General features: G+C 46.5%; 1 protein-coding gene across 2 annotated transcripts in view; it reads left to right on the top strand.

Moving 5' to 3' along the window:
• LOC138301184 (ectonucleoside triphosphate diphosphohydrolase 8-like) overlaps nt 1-18,876 on the top strand; it is a 172,601-nt gene that overhangs the window by 93,504 nt on the left and 60,221 nt on the right. Inside the window, exons 6-8 of one of the 2 annotated variants that reach the window (XM_069241408.1) lie at nt 3,238-3,468; nt 5,558-5,821; nt 10,621-10,731. In XM_069241408.1, coding sequence (XP_069097509.1) covers nt 3,238-3,468; nt 5,558-5,821; nt 10,621-10,731 — 606 coding nt within the window. The remainder of the gene's footprint in view (nt 1-3,237; nt 3,469-5,557; nt 5,822-10,620; nt 10,732-18,876) is intronic. The other variant, XM_069241409.1, reaches the window with a different exon arrangement.

The raw sequence follows: 18,876 nt of genomic DNA, 5'->3' as shown, positions 1-18,876 counted from the left end.
AGAAAAGTTTTAAATGGACACAATCTGATCTGTTATGCTGTGAAATAGCAACAGTCTGGAGGTGATTGCTAGAAGATAAGATAACTTCATTCATTCACTTGCCATGCTTGGATGTTGGATGCAGCAGTGTTGGAAAGTGCCCCTTTGGACACAGTCACCCTCACTTTGTGCCACTAGTACTGAGGAATTTTGATTGAGGTGTACTGGGTTCCCACTAAACAGACCCCAGTGCCAGTGCTCTTTCCCTAAAACAAGGTTAAAGGTTTAATTGTATACAGTTGGCACCCACTCTAGTACCTCTGTAAGACCCCAGTAAATGGTACCTCTGGTACCTAGGGCCTGGGTACTAAATAGGGTTCCTAAGAGCTGTAGCATGTATTGTGCCACCACACAGCCTGCCCCGCAGAATGTGTGTCATGGTGCAAGCCGTGAGTGAAAACACAACATGGCACACTCATTGTGTGGCATGCCCATCTCACGGCACCTCATATATGCAAGTCACTTGTACAGCAGGCCTTAGAGCCCTAAGTCAGAGTGCATTATATTTGATGTAAGGACATAGCTGCATGAGCAGATATGGCCTTTTGATGTCTAGTTCAATTACTTAGACATTGTAAATGAACAGGGAAGCCATCTTAAGATATGTACTGGGCACTAGTCAACACTAGTTACCCAGCTACATAATGGCTTCACTGAAACCTATGGTGTTTGGTATTAACAACCTCGTTTTAATTAATCTATACTGATGGCAATCTTGTATTTATTATGACATGCACCCCGAGGACACCTTAGAGATGCTCCCTAAATCCTAGTAGTCCTCTAGTGTGCTTGCTGACTGGTATCGACCAGCCTGCCACCACAGGCATGTTTCTCACCCCTAGAGGTGAGAGCCTGTGCCCTCAGAGGCTAGAAACGATGCCTGCTCCAGAGGAAGATGTTATCACCTCCTCCAGCAGGATGGCTAGTGAATATGCATACCAAAGACAGGGACTTCAAAGCCCCTGCCATCTTTGTTATGTGACTCCGGCTTCCACCAGACCTGGGAGATGCCACTTCCTGACCTGAGGCCCATTTGGCACCAGGACCAATGGGAAATTAGTTATGCAGTAGGTGTGTTGCACTACCAGGCTAGCCATACCCCTAATGTGGGCTGCCTGATGTGCCCCCCACATTTTGTTTTTGGTTGAACTAGAAGTTCTGGGACAGGGTTATGCCCACTTACCACAGAAAGTGGTCATACAGGGGGAATAGTCACCCCAGGGGTAAGTAGCCCATTGGCTACTACCATACACTCCCCTAAATATCCCTAAACCGAGTATTTAGGTGGCTCCCTGACACCAGAAAAACAGATTACCCTGATTTAAGAAAGAAGAAGATAAAGAAGAGCTGAAGAAGTGAGAACTGTGGATTGCTGGTGGACTGTGACGCAAAACCCTGCCTGCTTACCTGCTACTGTCCCGAAAGTCGCAACAAACCGTCTCGTCCTGCAGTTGTGCATCATCCAAAAGCCACTGAAAGCCTCCAGCACTTCGCCAAGCCATCAGTGTCTCCCTTGAAGTGGAGGAGACACTTGTCTGCGCCCTGCACGCACCGACCACAATGTTGAGGTCACCGTGCTGCCAACCACTAGCTCCACCAATGCATCAGCCGCCCAGGAGGAGGTCACTGAGCTCCATTAGTATCAGCTAGTCTCCCCATCAAGTGAGACGACCCGAGGACCTATGGGAGCAGCCCTGCGCTAGTACCTGGGGTTCCAGACCCCTTGTAGCAACCAATGCTTGTTTGAGTCCATACCAGACTCTGGCGCTGCAACCAGAGACCAGCCATTGAGAGACGTCGGCATTGCAGAGGCCATCATTCAGAGTGGACCACCTGCCCTTTTTTGTCCCTTTGTTGCAGGTCCACCAAAGAATTGTGGGCACCTTGACGCAGGAGCACCCATTGACCAAAACCTGCTGCACCCAAAATCCACGGCCTAGGTCCACAATAACCAGAGCTGTTCCCTTGCTCCCAAGATCCCCACCAACTGAGCCCCCATTAGAAGCTCCCGGGCTTGTCCCCCTGTGCAGCCTGTTTCCATGTGCCCCTCTCTAAGCCAACCGTACATTGCACAAGGAACCCTGCCCACCCAGCACCTCTGCACCCAGATGATACAGGGCAGGTAAAACTGATCTACTGGTGTTTCTTGTAACCTTGTCCCCCTAGCACCCTACGACCTAAAGCGGACCCCTTGAGAATGAACTGCAAAGACACCTATGCAGTAAAAGTGCTTTATCCAAAGGAAGTCTTTTACCACGTAAAAGTGCAATTGAGTGCATTGTTACCTACTTTCAAAAATTGATACACTGCAACAGTACTTACCTTCTTTTGAAGTCTTTCTGATGTTGAAACATTAAAACAAAAACAACTATAATTTTCTAAACATTGGTCTTGAGTTTCTTTTTGAGTGTATGTCACATTTATTGACATTGTGTGTGTTTAACAAATGCATAGCAATACCCTCTCACAGGACTAAACTACTCGCAAACACTACCACAAAAGAAGCATTTGGGATTATTATGTGAACCCCTCCAAACCAATAAGGGTCGCCTGGACTATCTGTAACCCCTTCATGCCCATAGTAAGCCTCCTTTTAAATGTTGATTTCTCGAATACTAGTAATGTGATTTAAACCTAAACAATCAAGCAAAAATCCTTGAGTACATTTTCAACTTTGTGCCAAGTTTGATGTAATTCCTTTCAGTCGTTTCTACTGTATCAGTTAGCCAAAACCCTTTTATTGCAATGTTTGTTGCAGATGTGTCACAGTTAATAAGAAAATGCCTTTCCTACTCTGGGTGTGTGTAAGTGTGTGTGTGTGTGTATATATATGTGTGTGTGTTTGTGGTTGTATATATGTGTGTATATGTATTATTATATTTGTATATATATATATGTACATATATATATATATCAATTTTTTGTTTTAAAGATTTTTTTTTAAACATTTTTTTCACATTCACAAAATGCAGGATAGATAGATAGATAGATACTTTTATAGGGCATGACAATCCTAAGACCATTGCTATTGCTGAGGTAACTGTGGCTGCTAAGTCTTTGTTGCAGGTAACCTGCAGTGGTACAAGGCCAGATCTTTGAGTAAGAAAATGTTATTGCTGTACAGATTCTGCTAGTGGCATTGACTTTACAGTGACCATCTCCTTATTTGCCTCTCGTCTCTATCTGTGCCTGTTGCAGTACACGTTTGAAGGTGGATGGGCCCACCCAAGATCAACTGAGATTGTGGGAGCAATGGACATGGGAGGAGCCTCCACTGAAATGACCTTCCAACCCAGTGGTCCCATCAAGAGCAAGGACTCCAGTATATTCTTTCGACTGTACGGCTTCAACTACAGAGTGTACACCCACAGCTACCTCTGCTATGGCCTATTTGATGCGCTAGAAAGATATCTGGGTAAAATCATAGCGGTACGCTGAGCACTAATCTTTTTTACATGTGTGTGTATTCAGGCTGTCAGCTGCAGTGTTTGCTTGGATGGAGACTGCGATTTCAGGATTTATCAGAGCTCCTGATGCACATTCATGCCTTATGTTACACTGCTTTCATAATGCATTAGTGCCAGTTACACAGCTTAGGGATGGGTAGATATCCTTAGGTGCAGAGTGTTGTCTTTAGGTTAACCTAGAGTTTGATCATATTGTCCCATGGTATAGGAGTTATTTAGGGCATTCTCAAGAGTAACTAGGCCTCCAAGTTAGTATTGAGAGAGGCACTGGTGGTTGGAAAAGGCCGCAGGGGGTGAACAAGCCCATGAACATCCTAGCTAGAATTACCTCTTATCCTCTGAAACAAACCACTGTTAAGGAACTTAGCTCAATGGCTTTCTTTATATTACTTGATAGCAAAATTAATCTATCAAGACTTCTCACCCTAGACCTTCCTAAAGTGAAAGCGGTTCAGGCAGTTCATTGTAGTGCACAGTGAGAGGAAGTTCAAATTTAGATGAACATATCTGCTTCACATGGCCTTTACATTTCTGAGTAGTTCACTCCGCGCTCTGAAAATGAGCGGCTAAGATGCGAGTACCATTTACCATGGTAATGCTAAATTACCTGATCACACAGCAACATGTGCTACAGTTGGCAAAAACTGCATTTATGGTTTGGTACCTAACCTGCTAGGTCATGCTAATCCTGTGGGGGTCCATTGTTGTCAAGTGAGGCCTTCCTCCCTGCCTAGCCCTCTTGAATCATTTTGTTTCAAAACTGCATTTAGATTCGCTTTCCACAGGCATGGGTGTAATACATGGCAGAAGTATCAATGCACAGTTATCTCTAGCATCTTCCGTGAAAGGAAAATTGAAAGGTTTCAGCATTGAAGATAGATTTCTTAGTTAGACACTTTTAATTTAGAGATCCTCACAAGTTAGAGATTCTGACAAGACAGTGAACTCCCTTTGAACAGTGTAATACCACATCCATTGACGCTAAGGGTTTAATATCCACTCTTTAAACTTTGAGTGCAAGGCTTTGTCTGGAGACATCCACCCTGCATTTGTGTACTTGGAAACCATTATGTGCAATTGGGGTGTCACATAGATGTCTAATATGATTTTTTTATATATACTTAGCACTATCCAGTCAGTAAATTGATTCGGATGTAACCAACGGTGTCAGATTTTGAGAAATTGTGGAGAAGTAGGGTACAGTCCACATAGACAGCAAAGATACTAAAAGGGAGACATCTTAGAGAATGAGTCTCTGTCTATGAGTGGGTTACTAAATCTAACATCTGTACCTCTCAATTCAGCTATCATCCAATGGTTGCATCGTATTTAGAACTCACTAGCCATGGGCACCATTAGATCCTCTAGCTATAATATTCATACCATCATTGTCGAAATGTGATAGAGTACGTGAGGAAGTATTCTGAGGCATTCACCTACCCAACAAGACTGGTATTTTAAATTTTTTTTATGAAGCATGAAATGGAGAAAGTTATTGATCCGAGTGAAACAAATATTCCTGAGTTGCATCCATAATCTCTTTCTACGACTTACAGATATAGCAATGCCTGATTTGCTTTGGCATGTTTAATTTTTCCTTCGTTTTTTTTTTGTTCAAGAAAAAGCTGTAATGCGGATCCATTTAGGTAAAAAAGTGTCATTAAATGGCTTTTTCTTTCTTATTTTTATTTTTTATTCTAATTTTAGTGTGATGATTGTAAGGAGCGATTAAGTAACAACTGTTATTTGAGCTAAATATCCATCTAAAGTTTAAAAAACCAATAAAATGATACGTAAAATATGCTTTCCCAGAACACTAAGGGAACTGTGGTGATCTTTAAATTTCAAATTGATGGAGTGACCAATCTCTTTGAGACGCAAACCAGTAGTTTAAATACAGCTCCACTGCATTACCACCGAATTTCACTCCCAATAATCTATGTGGGCCATTTTCTTTTAACCACCCTGTAGGATCCATACCTAAAATATAATCTAAATTTGTCTTATTTATAACATTTATAACTTCACTCATTTGTTTGTGCTCTTCACAGGACCAGAAATTTGGTAATGTCACCAATCCATGCTATCCTAAAGGGTTTGAGAGAAATGTGTCCCTGACTGCTTTGTACAGCAAGCCGTGTGTGGCTCTGCCGACTCTGAAGCCACCCACCAAAAACATCACATTGACCGGCACAGGAGATCCTGGAAAGTGCAGGGTTGCTCTGCAGGGCATCTTTAACTTCTCAGCCTGCGAGAACAAGACTGAGTGCACTTTTGATGGAGTCTACCAGCCACCTCTGCATGGTCAATTTTATGTAAGAATCTACTCATCCTTTTCATTGTAGAAGTCCAGGTCTGACAATGTGTTGAACTGAGCAGCTTTCCCTACTGTGGCTCTCTTTAATAACCATAAAAGTAGAACAAGGGGCTTTAGCAGCCCTTTTCCTCCAAGCATTTAGAACACGATGGAATGCATGCAAAATTGACACCCAGGTGCTGGATATCTTTTTTCTGTTATGCTCCATTCGAAAGTTACTAGACATTTTTTTCTGTTTTTCTGCATTTCAGTGTCTCTAGAAGTGACTGAGATGTGTGCATGCCACCTGGTTATTTGTAATGGAATATTCTAAATGGAGTCCTTTTGTTCACCAAAACGGGATAGGTATTCATCCTAGCTAGTGGATATTTACAGCAACAGTTATGCGGTTAGAGTGAAACGCAGTTTAGAGCTTTATGCAATATATGGTATTCAAAAATCTGTTACTTTGAGGCTGGCAGTTATTCCCTGGGTAAATGCAGCTACAGTGACATCCACAAAACAAAGGCAGTTCACTCATCCTGGTGCTCAAACTGCACTGGACCAACAAGAAGGAAGAGGAGGAGATTGTATGCGATGGGAGAACACTCTTCTATCAGACAAATTAAACCTAACCTGGGCTGAGACTAATTGACCTAGAAGTAGGCTACTGTATATAGATATGTAGATATGAATGTAGACCAAAAAAAAGTATTCTCATCTGTTTGCTAGTTTCCACCCATCATTGTCACTTATGGCAAAGAATGTGACAGCTAGATCTGCATAAAGAAACTAGAATGGAGCATGAGCTAGCCTCTTGTCTACCTGCTTCTGGAAGCCATCCACCTGAAAAGAGATCCTGAGTTTTTGGAAAATTAATAAAGGGCATACAGCCTCAAGTCCCTCTTCTTTTTCTACTTTAGATACCTTTGCAGAGATAGGGAGCCCACTAAGTGAGCTTGGGGAATTGAAAGTGCATTTACATGTTTCGAATGATTTCAGTAGAGACTAAAAATCAGACGGGCCATCAGAATCATTGAGATTGCCATAGGACAGAGCAGTGCTTAATTTGTAAATAAAAATGTGCCGGCGATCAAAGCTCTCCTCTTAAACATGTGCTGCTGCAATTAAATGTGTGAACACACAATACTGAAGCAGCATCATCCAGAAGCCATCTCAGGCCTCTTTAATCCGTTTACAGCCACTCCCTCCCCCTTCAGCTCACTCTTGCAGCTTCCTGCTTTTCTCCTTTCTGACTCTTTTTCGTTTTTCTCCTCCTCGTCTTTTCCATTTGTGTCTTTTGCTAGTAGCAAATGCTTGAGGCAGAAAAATAAGTGGTGGCCCTAAAAAATAATTGCCGGTGCTCCGACCAGAAACAACAAGCACAAATTAGGCACTTGGATAGAGCGATAGTGAGTAGGGCGCTGGTGATCCCCTCAAACGAGAAAAACTAGAGTGAGCATAACGACTGAACTCCTAACACTATCCTTCAATACTTAAACAGAGGGAGCTTGGGGGTGGACCTTCTGCCACAATTAGTCATATGCTTTCTTCAAAAGAGGTAGTGCACACAACTTGGATGAAATCAGATTGAAATCCAGAGAGGATAAGAAGAGGCAGCTACGGGTCTGTATAATATAGGTAGGAGATAGTAGTGGATTTCAGTTTCAGGAGTACTCAGTTTTAGGAGGCACAGGTAATCCAAAGCTGAATGGCAGTGTAGTAGTTGGTCTTTGATAATGGAGATGGTGTGGTGGTAGAAAGAGAACACTACTTTGAAAAAGATCTGTGTAACAAATTGTATTACTGATTGAGGTGGGGGGTGAAATCCTTACTAAAGTAGCAACCACAATCCTAGTCAGGGTGAGGCACAGTCAAACCCCAAATTAACCTGTGCTCAGCCATCTGGTAGCTTGGTACAGAGTTGTCAGTCTTAACTTGGAAGCAATCTATAAAGTATTTATGCACTGCTTCAAACAGTAATAAAGTGGAAACACAACACAAGAATAATCCCAGGCAAAGTTAAAAAGATAGAGCAACATTTAATAAATAATTTGACACAAAAATCACAAAAACATCAATCAGTGGAACCAGATTTATGAATTTTTAAAGGTTCAAGTGAAAATAGCACCAAAAACCCAAAGCGCTATTCGGGGCTATCTGGTTATGGGAGACAGGGAGAAAGTCACAAGTTCATGCCAACAGTGATTGATACAGGGATCCAGGTTTGTCTCGCTGGAAGGTTACCTCCTCAGTCCAGCACAAAGAGTTCCGTTCATGGTGGAAGGGGCTGCGGGAAGCAAGCAGAGCATTGCAAATTCCCATGGAAATAATGCAGAGGGCTGGCTGGGTGTCACAGAAGATCCTGTTGGCGTCTCGGACGGAAGGGACTGCAGCTTTGCGCTGGCGGTCACCATGGAGGTTGATGCTGTAGCGCAGAGAGTCAATTTAATGGAACTTCTTGTTGAAGGGCGGTGAAAGTGACAAGGTTTTAGCGCCAATGAACCCGTTTGCAGTCACAAAGTCATTCTGGGAGTCCTGGGTTCAGGGCCAGGTCCAGTCCTTCTGATCCAGGCAGGAAGGTAGCAGTCCAGCAGGGCAGCAGTCCAGTACAACAGCAGTCCTTACAACAGCACAACAGACCTTCTTTCTGGCGGAGTCTCCACCGGTCCAAAAGTGTACTGATGAATTAGTGTCTGAGGTCCAATATTTACTTACCTATTTTATTTTGAGTTTTATAAAGCGCAAACATGACCAAAAGGTATCAGAGTGCTGTACAGAGCAAAGGCAGTTGCCCGTACAACATCTTACAAAAACAACAGGAGTATCTTATCGATATGAAAGATAACTCTGTCCGCCCACATTTTATGGGGAGTACATTGCATCAACACTACTAGGATTATTATCCTCATGGCCTGATCAAGTTCCACCTGTGCAGGCTTGTGGTGTAGAGAACTAACAGCCTAACTTAGATCTCTGTAGAGGGGTTACTCCATGGCAACAGTGACGGATATCCCGTCTGCTGAAATCTAAATACCATAGAAAACAATGGTATTTTTTATTTTCGGCAGATAGGACATCAGTTATCCTTGTGACGGAGTAACCCCTCTCCTGAGATCTAAATCAGGCCCTAAGTGTTGTGGTGTGCTTACATTGCTGACTCAAGATCAGTTCAGTCCGAGAGGAACCTACTAAATACAATCAATTTGACTTCTCTTTTGAAAACCCTAGTTGATGGGTTCTGCTGAGTCTCAGGTGGTAGAGAGTTCCATATTTTATACCCGGTGCTTCTTTTGAAGTGGGAGAAGCTTCTATATTTTTCCCTTTGAAATGTCCAGGTTTCCTGCCTCACCTGCTCTGGCTCCAGACTAACTACACAGGGAATGTAGCCCTTTGTGTGGAGACAGGACACAGCCTGTTCAAGTGTAATTACGACTGTGCCCAGCGCCACCTCCCATCCTGCCAGTGATAGCACATCCAGGCACACCTAAGCCCTCTATTGTGTGTGGCTGTCTAGGAGAAATACATAAAGCCAACTACACTCAGTCATGTGATGAGCCAGGCTACAGGCACTAAATGGCTATGGCAGGAAAATGCCAACTTTCTAAAAGTAGCATTTTCAAAATTGTGATTTAAAATCTGACTTTACCATAAAAGAGGATTTGTCATTCCAATTCCAAACACCAAACATGAACTGCTTACCTTTTCCCATTTGGAAGTTACAGCTTACTAAATGTAATAAGGTAACTCCAATGTTATCCTACGGGAGAGATAAGCCTTGCAGTAGTGAAAAACAAATGTAAGAGTTTTTCAATACCAGGACATGTAAAACTTAAAAGTACATCCCACTTTTTAACTAAACTGTACTCTTCTCTCTGGGCTGCTCAATGCCTTCCCTATCACAGGCGTGCATGCATTAAAAAGGAATGTAAAAGGTTTATTTTGCCTGGTCAAAATGCACTTTAAACTGCATACACAGGCTTCAATGCCATGGCGGAGACATGTTCGAAAGGGCTACTTAAGTGGGTGGCACAATCAGTGCTACAGTCTTACTAGTAGCATAGTACAACTTTATTAGGGACTTACAATTAAGTTAAATATGCCAATTGGGTATAAGCTAGTTTTTCCATGTTTAAAGAAGAGAGCACAAGCAGGTTATCACTGGTTAGCAGTGTGCAGAGCCCTAAAGCCAGGAAAAACGAGGACAGCAAAGTAGGAGGGTTGAACACAAAAAAGTTAGGGGAGAACCACGCCAACAATGTGTTAAAAGAAATAAAAAGAGAAGATGCAGATACTGTAGAAAGTAGCTCCCTGTGGCAGAGCCTTTGGCACCTCTGTAGGTCCACTATCACGCAGAGTAGGATGCCTCACCTCCTATCCTCCTCTCCCCTTCCACTTCACCCTTGCACTCTACTGCATGGATTAGCCCCTCCATGTACTATGCTCAGTTGGTTTACAGCAGGCTCTCCCTTTATAAAGCTCATACATACATGCTTACAAAAATGTTGTGCCTGTGTGACCACCCAGACGAAAAACACTGATTACATATTTAGGCATTTATTCCCCTCTGGACCTTGCAGCTGACCCCTAGATTGGCTGAAAATTAAATAAGCACTGCAATCTGATATCCCTTCTTAGCATCTGATGTTGATGAGTAGTTAAGTGCATAAGTAGCAGCCACATTGCCTTTTGCAGTTTGGAAAAGACTGACCTGGCACTGACTGTGCTGTGCCTTGATAATCTGCCATTTTGTGACTTTTCAAATGATTTAATTGAGTGTGCCTGTGTATTTTTCTGAAATATATTTCCCTTTTTCAGGCTTTCTCTGCATTTTATAAAATTTTCCGCTTTCTGAATCTGACCGATGGGCAGTCCCTAGATGTTGTCAATTCCACAATTTGGGAATTCTGTAGCACAAAATGGACAGTGGTGAGTATTTGCATAATATTTTGTCTTCAAGGTAAGTGACACTTCACTTCTGGCAAATACTTTCTATTCAAGCCCCCCTGGGCTCACTTCTCTAGCAGAAGGCCACTTAGATTACAGGTATCCAGGCGTAAATCTCAGAATAAAGAATGTTCAATTGAGAATTATAATTCTCATTTTGTTTTTCACTTACGAGTTTCTCTCGCTCTCTAACTTGCAATGGACCAGTGAAATCTGTTTAGAGTTGAGTCCTTTTACAGGGTGCAGTCTAAAAGGCCCAGCCTCTCAATCATGCTATGTTTTTGCATTCTTGTGCTTAGATTACGTGATGTTGATCTTCGTTAGACCAAATCTTATTGATCCTCATCACATTCCTTGTCAAATTCCTCCCTGAGGCTTGAATCCCAGTTACCACAGTCTGAAAATGCTAGCCCTCACACAATCTGGATATCATAAATAGAGTTGTTATTAACAGACTCCTCTTCAGAATATCAAAGTCCCTGAAGCACCAACTTTGCAATGGGCGAAATAGGGCAAAATACTTCTGAGTGTATGATTAGAAGTAATGAGGATTACAAAAAATTAACTTCTGCATTACTGCAATCTTGCAACCCCATATTTTCTTTTACATTTCTGTCTTATGAGAGCAACAAGAATGCATCGGACCAGTGCAATGCCAGAGAAAAACATACTGACAACCAAAATTGTTTGTAAGCCTTATCCACTGCAACACATAATTGTACTTCGCTGGTAACCCTAGCAACCTGAAGCCTAAAGGGAATAGAATGTGAAGAAAGGATGAGACTCCTGATTTTATGCCCTGTAAATCTTGTCATGAGATTCCTTGTTTCTGTGCCCTGGGATATACTATCTGCTTGAAAAATTTACCCTGATTTTTCAACTGAAGTTGATTGCTACCTTGGCATACCTAGTGAGACTGAAGCTTTAATCAGACAGTTATATGCAGTGCTATGCCATGGTGCCCCATGACCTAAGGCCTGTATTAAGAGTCACTGGGCTCTCTTTCTCAATTGTCATGCATCATTCTTCTAACTTTCGCCAAGATGGAGCTGTTCAGATGACTCTGCAGCTTGAAAGAAAAACTGAGGGAATCACAATGCTTTCAGTTCTAAAAGATGGCTCCAGCCAAAAGAACAAAGCCACCCTAATAAATCACCACACCTGGTCACCTAGAATATAAAATAGAGATACAACTGACTTTCTAGGCAAAGAATGGTATCAAAAGAATATGGCCCTCATTATGACATTGGCAGTAAATCCTGCTTACCGCCGCGGTGACGGCCGCCAACATACCATAGCGGAGGCGAACATCAGTTCGCCATATTAATGATCACACACACACCAAACCGACAGAATACTGCCACAAACACATATCCGCCAGACCAAAAGACAGTGTTAAATAGTCGGTACGAACATCCATACCGTTACACCAACAAAACAACGCCCTCCACATCATGACCCACGAATTACCACAGCGGACATAAAAACACACACCTGACCCTGATACACACACCACACACCCACAGCACTATAAAACACACATCCACATTACCCACAACCCTTTACGAACACGAAAAATAGCCAAGAGATAGCCACGCAAATCATAGACACAGCTACAAACACACCATAAACACCCATTCATCCTTCACGCACCCCATACCCCAACCCATTACCCAACACCCACTGCACAACACACCACACAACACCCATGCCCCGACAAAGGCAACCCTGTTTCACCAATGACGAGTTTCAGGTCATGGTGGAGGAAATAGTCAGGGTAGAGCCACAGCTGTTTGAAGCACTGGTACAGCAAATCTCCATTGCAAGGAAGATGGAGCTATGACGGAGAATCGTGGACCAGGTGAACGCCATGGGACAGCATCCAAGAACAAGGGACAACATCAGGAAGAGGTTGAATGACCTAAGGGGGAAGGTACGTTTCATAGCAGCAAGGCACCAGCTCGCCATCCAGATGACTAGTGGTGGACCCCCACCTCCTCCCCCACAGCTGACAGCATGGAGGAGCAAGCCTTGGCAATTCTGCATCCTGAGGGACTCACTGGAGTTGCCGGAGGACTGGACACTGGTGAGTCAATATTTACTACCTATCCCACCACATACCTGCATGCCACCACCACCCCTCACCCTGACACCCATCACTCTATTCCATTCCCCCCACAGTGCACCACCACAATATACTAACCTGAATGCCAAGCCCTGCATGCCATACCCACTGCATGAACATCCCTCCCATCCCTGCCTGTACACCCCCCACCAATGCATGCACAGCATGGAGAACTAACAATCACACAATATATCACCATACACAAACAAAGGTGGCAGGGCAGCAGCAACGATATAGGAGAAGCTAGGGATGTAGAAAACGTCATAGACATGTAGCATAATACACCACTTACATCCCCAAAGGTGCCCTAGCCAATCCCAGCGGTGAATAGGTGCCACGGCTACCCAGTCCCCCACCAGAAGATGCACCCAGTAATGACAGTAACTCTGGACTTCTGGATCTGGATGAACTCCCTGACCCATCAGGGACCACTGGTCAGTCGAATACCCCAGTTCTCCATAGAGCCTCCCCCCTCAGTATCCAACACCACAGCAGCCACCCAACGCCCCCACACCTCTGTCCACAGTACACGTCAATCAGCAGTGTGCCCACCTGTACAGGGACCCCGGTCCTCACCTCATAGCCAAGACAATCAGGGTCCTGGGGTCAGTGGCAGTGGGCACACCATTCAGGAAACACAGGCACAGGGGGCCAGGGACACTCGGAGGACAGCTGTGTGCCAGGGGGAGGAAAGGCCCAGGGAACCGGCTGCCCAGGGGGCACTCTCTAATGTCCTCGGTGCTTACCAACAATCCCAGGGCAAGATAGGTCAGGTGATAGACATCATTCAGGAGAACCAGCGGCTGCAGGAGGAACACCACCAGGAGAGCAGGAAAGAATTGCAGGTCCTCAACACCAAAATGGCCTCCATAGCAGGGGTGCTGGTTGATATGGCCAACATCATGAGGGACTACACATTACACCAGCGGGCCCCTTCGACTAGCCATTCAACTGAACAGCCCTCCACATCTGCTGCAGCTAGTGGACGGGCCGTGCCACAGGACCCACAGGCCACCAGCACCCCTCCCCCTGCAGAAGGTGAACTACCCCGCAAACGTTCCCTGCGACCCAGACAGCCGCCAGAGACACTTGCCAGGATCAAGACCACCGCCAGGAAATGAGACCCTCCTGAATGTCCCCCTTGTGTCCCACTGTGTCACCTTGCCCACTTTAAACTGCCATTGCTCCCCATCCTATGGCCCCTTGGACACTGGATCTGTGCTACAAACAGACTGGACCAATACCCTGGACTTTCCTCTACCCTCACCCCATTCCATTGCACTATTCCTTCTATATTGTGCACTTCAGTAAACACCCTTGAACACAACTTGAGTGATAGTACTTTATGTGTCAAAAATGTGCAGTCATTTTAACAGTTTTATCTTGTGCAATTGTCCAGAAATTTGTGATTCCATACAACAAAATGGCCTGTAGCTGTCTGTAGTCACCACATCAGTACACAGTTGTAACCACACCAACATCTGCAAAATGGAAGGCATGGGTGACAGTCAGTTGGGATGCTAAGGAAGTGACTGCCATCATGCTACAGCTACACAGAAATGATAAATAATCAGAGGAATGGTCAGTTACACTGTCTTACCTGTGTGTCATTGGAAGTACTGGCATATGACTGATGTCCTGTTGCCCACATCCTCATCCTCTGCCTCCTCATCCTCACTGTCCTCAGGGTCCACTGCTGCCACAGGAGCATTTCCATCCTCCTCCTCCTGCAGATAGGGCACATGTCATCTGATGGCCAGGTTGTGCAACATGCAGCATAAAACAACTATCTGTCAGACCTTCTCAGGGGAGTAGCAGAGGGATCCACCTGTCATATGGAGGCATCTAAACCTGGCCTTCAGGAGGCCAAAGGTCCTCTCAATTATTCTCCTGGTTTGCCCATGAGCATCATTATACCTATTCTGAGCCCCTGTCCTGGCATTTCATACAAGAGCCACTACAGGTTTGGATAGCCAGAGTCACCTGCAAGAAGTGAGGGACAAACATTAGCCTTGCACAATGGTATGGGGGATGACTCCTCAAGCCATGCACTGACATGCATTGGGTGGGGTCTCAGGCTCACCTATTAGCCACGCCCTGTGCCTCTGTAGTTGTGCCATCACATGTGGGATGCTGCTATTCCTCAAGACAAAGGCGTCATGCACCGACCCAAGATACTTGACAGTGACGTGGGAGATGTACTGGTCAGCCAGGCACACCATTTGCACATTGAGTGAGTGGAAACTCTTCCGCTTACAGAACACCTGTTCATTGTGCTGGGAGGGGACAAATGCTATATGTGTTCCATCAATGGCCCCAATAACATTTGGAATATGTCCTATTGCATAGAAACCAGCCTTCACATTGGCCAAATCATCCACTTGGGGGAAAGTGATATAGCTGCACATGTGTTTGAGCAGGGCAGCCAAAACCCTTGCTAGCACTATTTAGAACATTGGCTGTGAAATTCCTGCAGCCAAACCTACTGTCACTTGGAAAAAGCCAGTTGGCAGGAAAAGGAGCACTGATAGGACCTGCAAAAGAGGGGGAATCCCAGTGGGTTGACGGATATCAGATCAGGCTCCAATTGTGCACACAGCTCTGGGAGTGTGGTCCTGTCCAGTCTATGGGTGAGTAAAATGTGCCTGTCTTCCAGTGTAGCCAAGTCCACAAGGGGTCTGTGCACGGGGGCGTGCCTCCTCCTCCTCCTATTCCTCCACAGTAGTAGGTACCTAAGGGACACAAGAGTGAGAAGGGAGTGACAAACTGAACAATGGATTCACCACTTAAGTGCACATTGAGCTTGTATGTAACTGAACTATGTAAATGGCAATGGATGTATAATTGACAGCAATGACACATTTTTCAATTTCAGAATGTTGACCTGCACCATAAAATGGCGACTACATGTCCTGTATGTAGGGACAGGTGGAAGTGATGTAACTCCGTTGGTGTTGGGTGTCATGGTGGAAGGCGGTCTTGCACCGCTGTGCTATTCCTCATTGGCTTACATGGGGCACGGTGGAGTATAGTGTCCAATGAGGATCACCGGTGGCGGTGTTAGTGTACACCTCCTCAGATGTGACCATCATTTTCTGACTATAACCTCACTTGATTCCTGACTTTCCACAGGAAAACACATCCACTGCGTATGCTGCTATGACCTGAGTCTGGAACCTGCCATGGCCGTGTGACATCGGAAAGGGCCCCTGCTTTCACTTCAGAGGAGTTGGAGCACCTGGTGGATGGGGGCCTACCCCTTTATGAACAGTTGTATGGGCCTCCAGACCGACAGGTGAGTACACCGTGGGGACAATGCATGTGACAACGTTGCAATGGAGATGTGTGTGTGCTGGCAGTATATCATTTGGGTGGTGGGTATGGCTGGTGGTAGTGTACATGCAGGGCTCTAGGTGATGTGTGTGCCATTTGAGGGGAAATGGTATTTGTGGGCCATATGTGTGACAGGCTGGATTGTATGGTTAATGGTGTCCTCCTGTCTGTGTTTCCTCTGCAGGTCAGCGCCCATCAAAAGATGGGATTGTGGCGTGCCATTGCCAAGGATGTGTGGAATCTGAGGGTCCATAGCAGGCAGAGCACCCACTGCAGGAAAGGGTGGGAGGACCTGAGACACTGGGCCCAGAAGACCGTGGAGGCCCAGCTGGGGATGGCCTCCCAATGAGAGAGGGGTGCCCAACGGAACCTGACCCCCCTGACTGCCCACATACTGGCTGTGACCTACCCAGAGCTGGACGGGCACTTGAGGACAGCACAGCAGACACAAGGGGGTGAAACAGTGTGTGTACCACATGTCTTTGTTGCCTGGCATAGGATGCTGGTGGTGGCTTTCAGTAAGTGAGCGCCCCTTCATGCCAGCTCGTACATTGCTGTGTGGTCCAGCTCAGGATAAATGAGTGAATGACAAAATCTTGTTAGCCAGCTAAGTGGCATTCCATGTCAGACAGGGCTTAGTAGGTCCCAGGAGGAGTGCAGATGGCGGTGGTTGGCTCTCATCTTGCTGTGGTACCTAGCCAATGGAATGCCACTGCAGTGCATGGTGTTCAATCTTGATCCCTGTGTGTGATGGTAATTTGTATGGCATCTGTGGTGTTGGTGCTGTAATTGACCCAGTGCTCCCTTTCTCTCCCCCTCCCTATTTTCTTCTGTTACCCTGTCCATGTGTCCATTAGCATCATCTGGCGGAGGAGCAGGGGCACGGGCGAGTGAGGGAGCTGCAGCCCACGAGACACAGGAGGCAGAGTCCACCGCAGAGGGGACCAGTGGGACAGAGGGTGAGGGGAGCACCACAGCGGGGACAGGAGGTAACAACACTGACTCTGATTCCTCCTCCGATGGGAGCTCCCTGGTGGTGGCAGACAACTCTAGAACCACCCCAGAAACTGATACAGCCGCCACCCCCTGTACCAGCACCGCCCTCCCAGTAGCCCCCCACCGAGTTGGGCATGCCCGCTCACCCAGAAGGGTGGGCATCTCCTTTGCCCCAGGCACCTCTGGCCCTGCCCCAGTCAGCCCTCCTGCCCTCAGTGAGGAGGCTATTGACCTCTGGAGATCCATCTCTTTAGGACAGTCAACCATAGTGTTTGCCATCCAGGGGCTGGCATCCCAGATGCAGCAATGCAATGCCTACCTGGAGGGCATCCACAGTGGGTTGGCGGCTCTACAGGGATCGTTTCAGGCTCTGGCCTCCTCTCTGATGGCAGCCACTGTCCCTGGTGCTACCGTCCCCCTCCAACTACCACCAGTCCCAGTCTCCTCAACCCGAACCCATCCCATGCACACATACAAACATGCACACAAAACATCACTCAAGAGTGGCACAGATAAACACAGGCAGCAAACTTCAAGCCACGAGCACTGACAGAAACAACAGCCCGTTGCACACACAACAACATCCAATGCCTCCACTGTCTCCCCCTCCTCCTCCTCCCTCACAGTCACAACCGCACTCCCCCTGCATGCACTGCAACAACAGCCACCACCACCATCACCACATCATGCAGCACACCCACCTCACTTGCAGACACCTCCACAAAAATACATCCACACATCCTGTTTGTCCTCTCCCACCCTGCCTGCCCCCCTAAGAGACACAAACACTCGTACTCAGACACCCAACAGCCATCCACCACACACACACACACTGTCCATGCACCTGCACCCAAGTCCAGCCGACATGCACCTCCTACAAGCACTCCCTCTACCTCCACTCCCATCCCTCCTCCCATACCCTGCTCCAACGTCCCTAAGAAGCTTTTCCTTGCCCATCTTGACCTTTTCTCTCCCCATCCACCCCCGTCCTGCCCGTAAGAGCAGGCTCCAACGACCCAGCACCTCAGCAAAACAGTCTGCCACTGCTCCCACCAAAAAATCAGCTACTGGCACAAAGGGGCCCCTGAGTGTGACGGCAGCCACTCCTAGTAAGTCCACACCTCTGCCTCAGAAAGGGAGGACTAGGGTGGCGAAACCTAAGGGATAGAGGATAGGGTCAGTGGAGGCACCTCCTAGACCTGGAGGCAGGTACCCAAGTCACATGACATAGGCCAAGGGGGCCCGTCACAAGAGGGAACACAAGTATCCCCCTCCACATCCAAAGAAAGCCAAGGATACCCCTCTGCCACCAAAGAAAGCCAAGGATCCCCCTCCACCAGCAGAGGGCAAGGAACCCCCTACACCAGCAGAGGGCAAGGAACCCCCTACACCAGCAGAGGGCAAGGAGCCCCCACAACCAGCAGAGGGCAAGGAGCCCCACAACCAGCAGAGGAACCCAAGGAGCCCCCACAACCAGCAGTAGAACCCAAAGAGCCCCCTCTTACAGCAGAGGGCAAGGAGCCCCCACAACCAGCAGAGGAACCCCAAGGAGCCCCCACAACCAGCGGTGGAACCCAAAGAGCCCCCTCTACCAGCAGAGGGCAAGGAGCCCCCACAACCATCAGAGGAACCCAAGCAGCCCCCACAACCAGCAGTGGAAGGCAAAGAACCCC

This window comes from Pleurodeles waltl, chromosome 6 (assembly GCF_031143425.1).
Source record: "Pleurodeles waltl isolate 20211129_DDA chromosome 6, aPleWal1.hap1.20221129, whole genome shotgun sequence".
Lineage (NCBI taxonomy): Eukaryota > Metazoa > Chordata > Amphibia > Caudata > Salamandridae > Pleurodeles > Pleurodeles waltl.
Note: the sequence above shows the minus strand (reverse complement) of the source record. Positions and strands in the feature narration are given on the sequence as shown.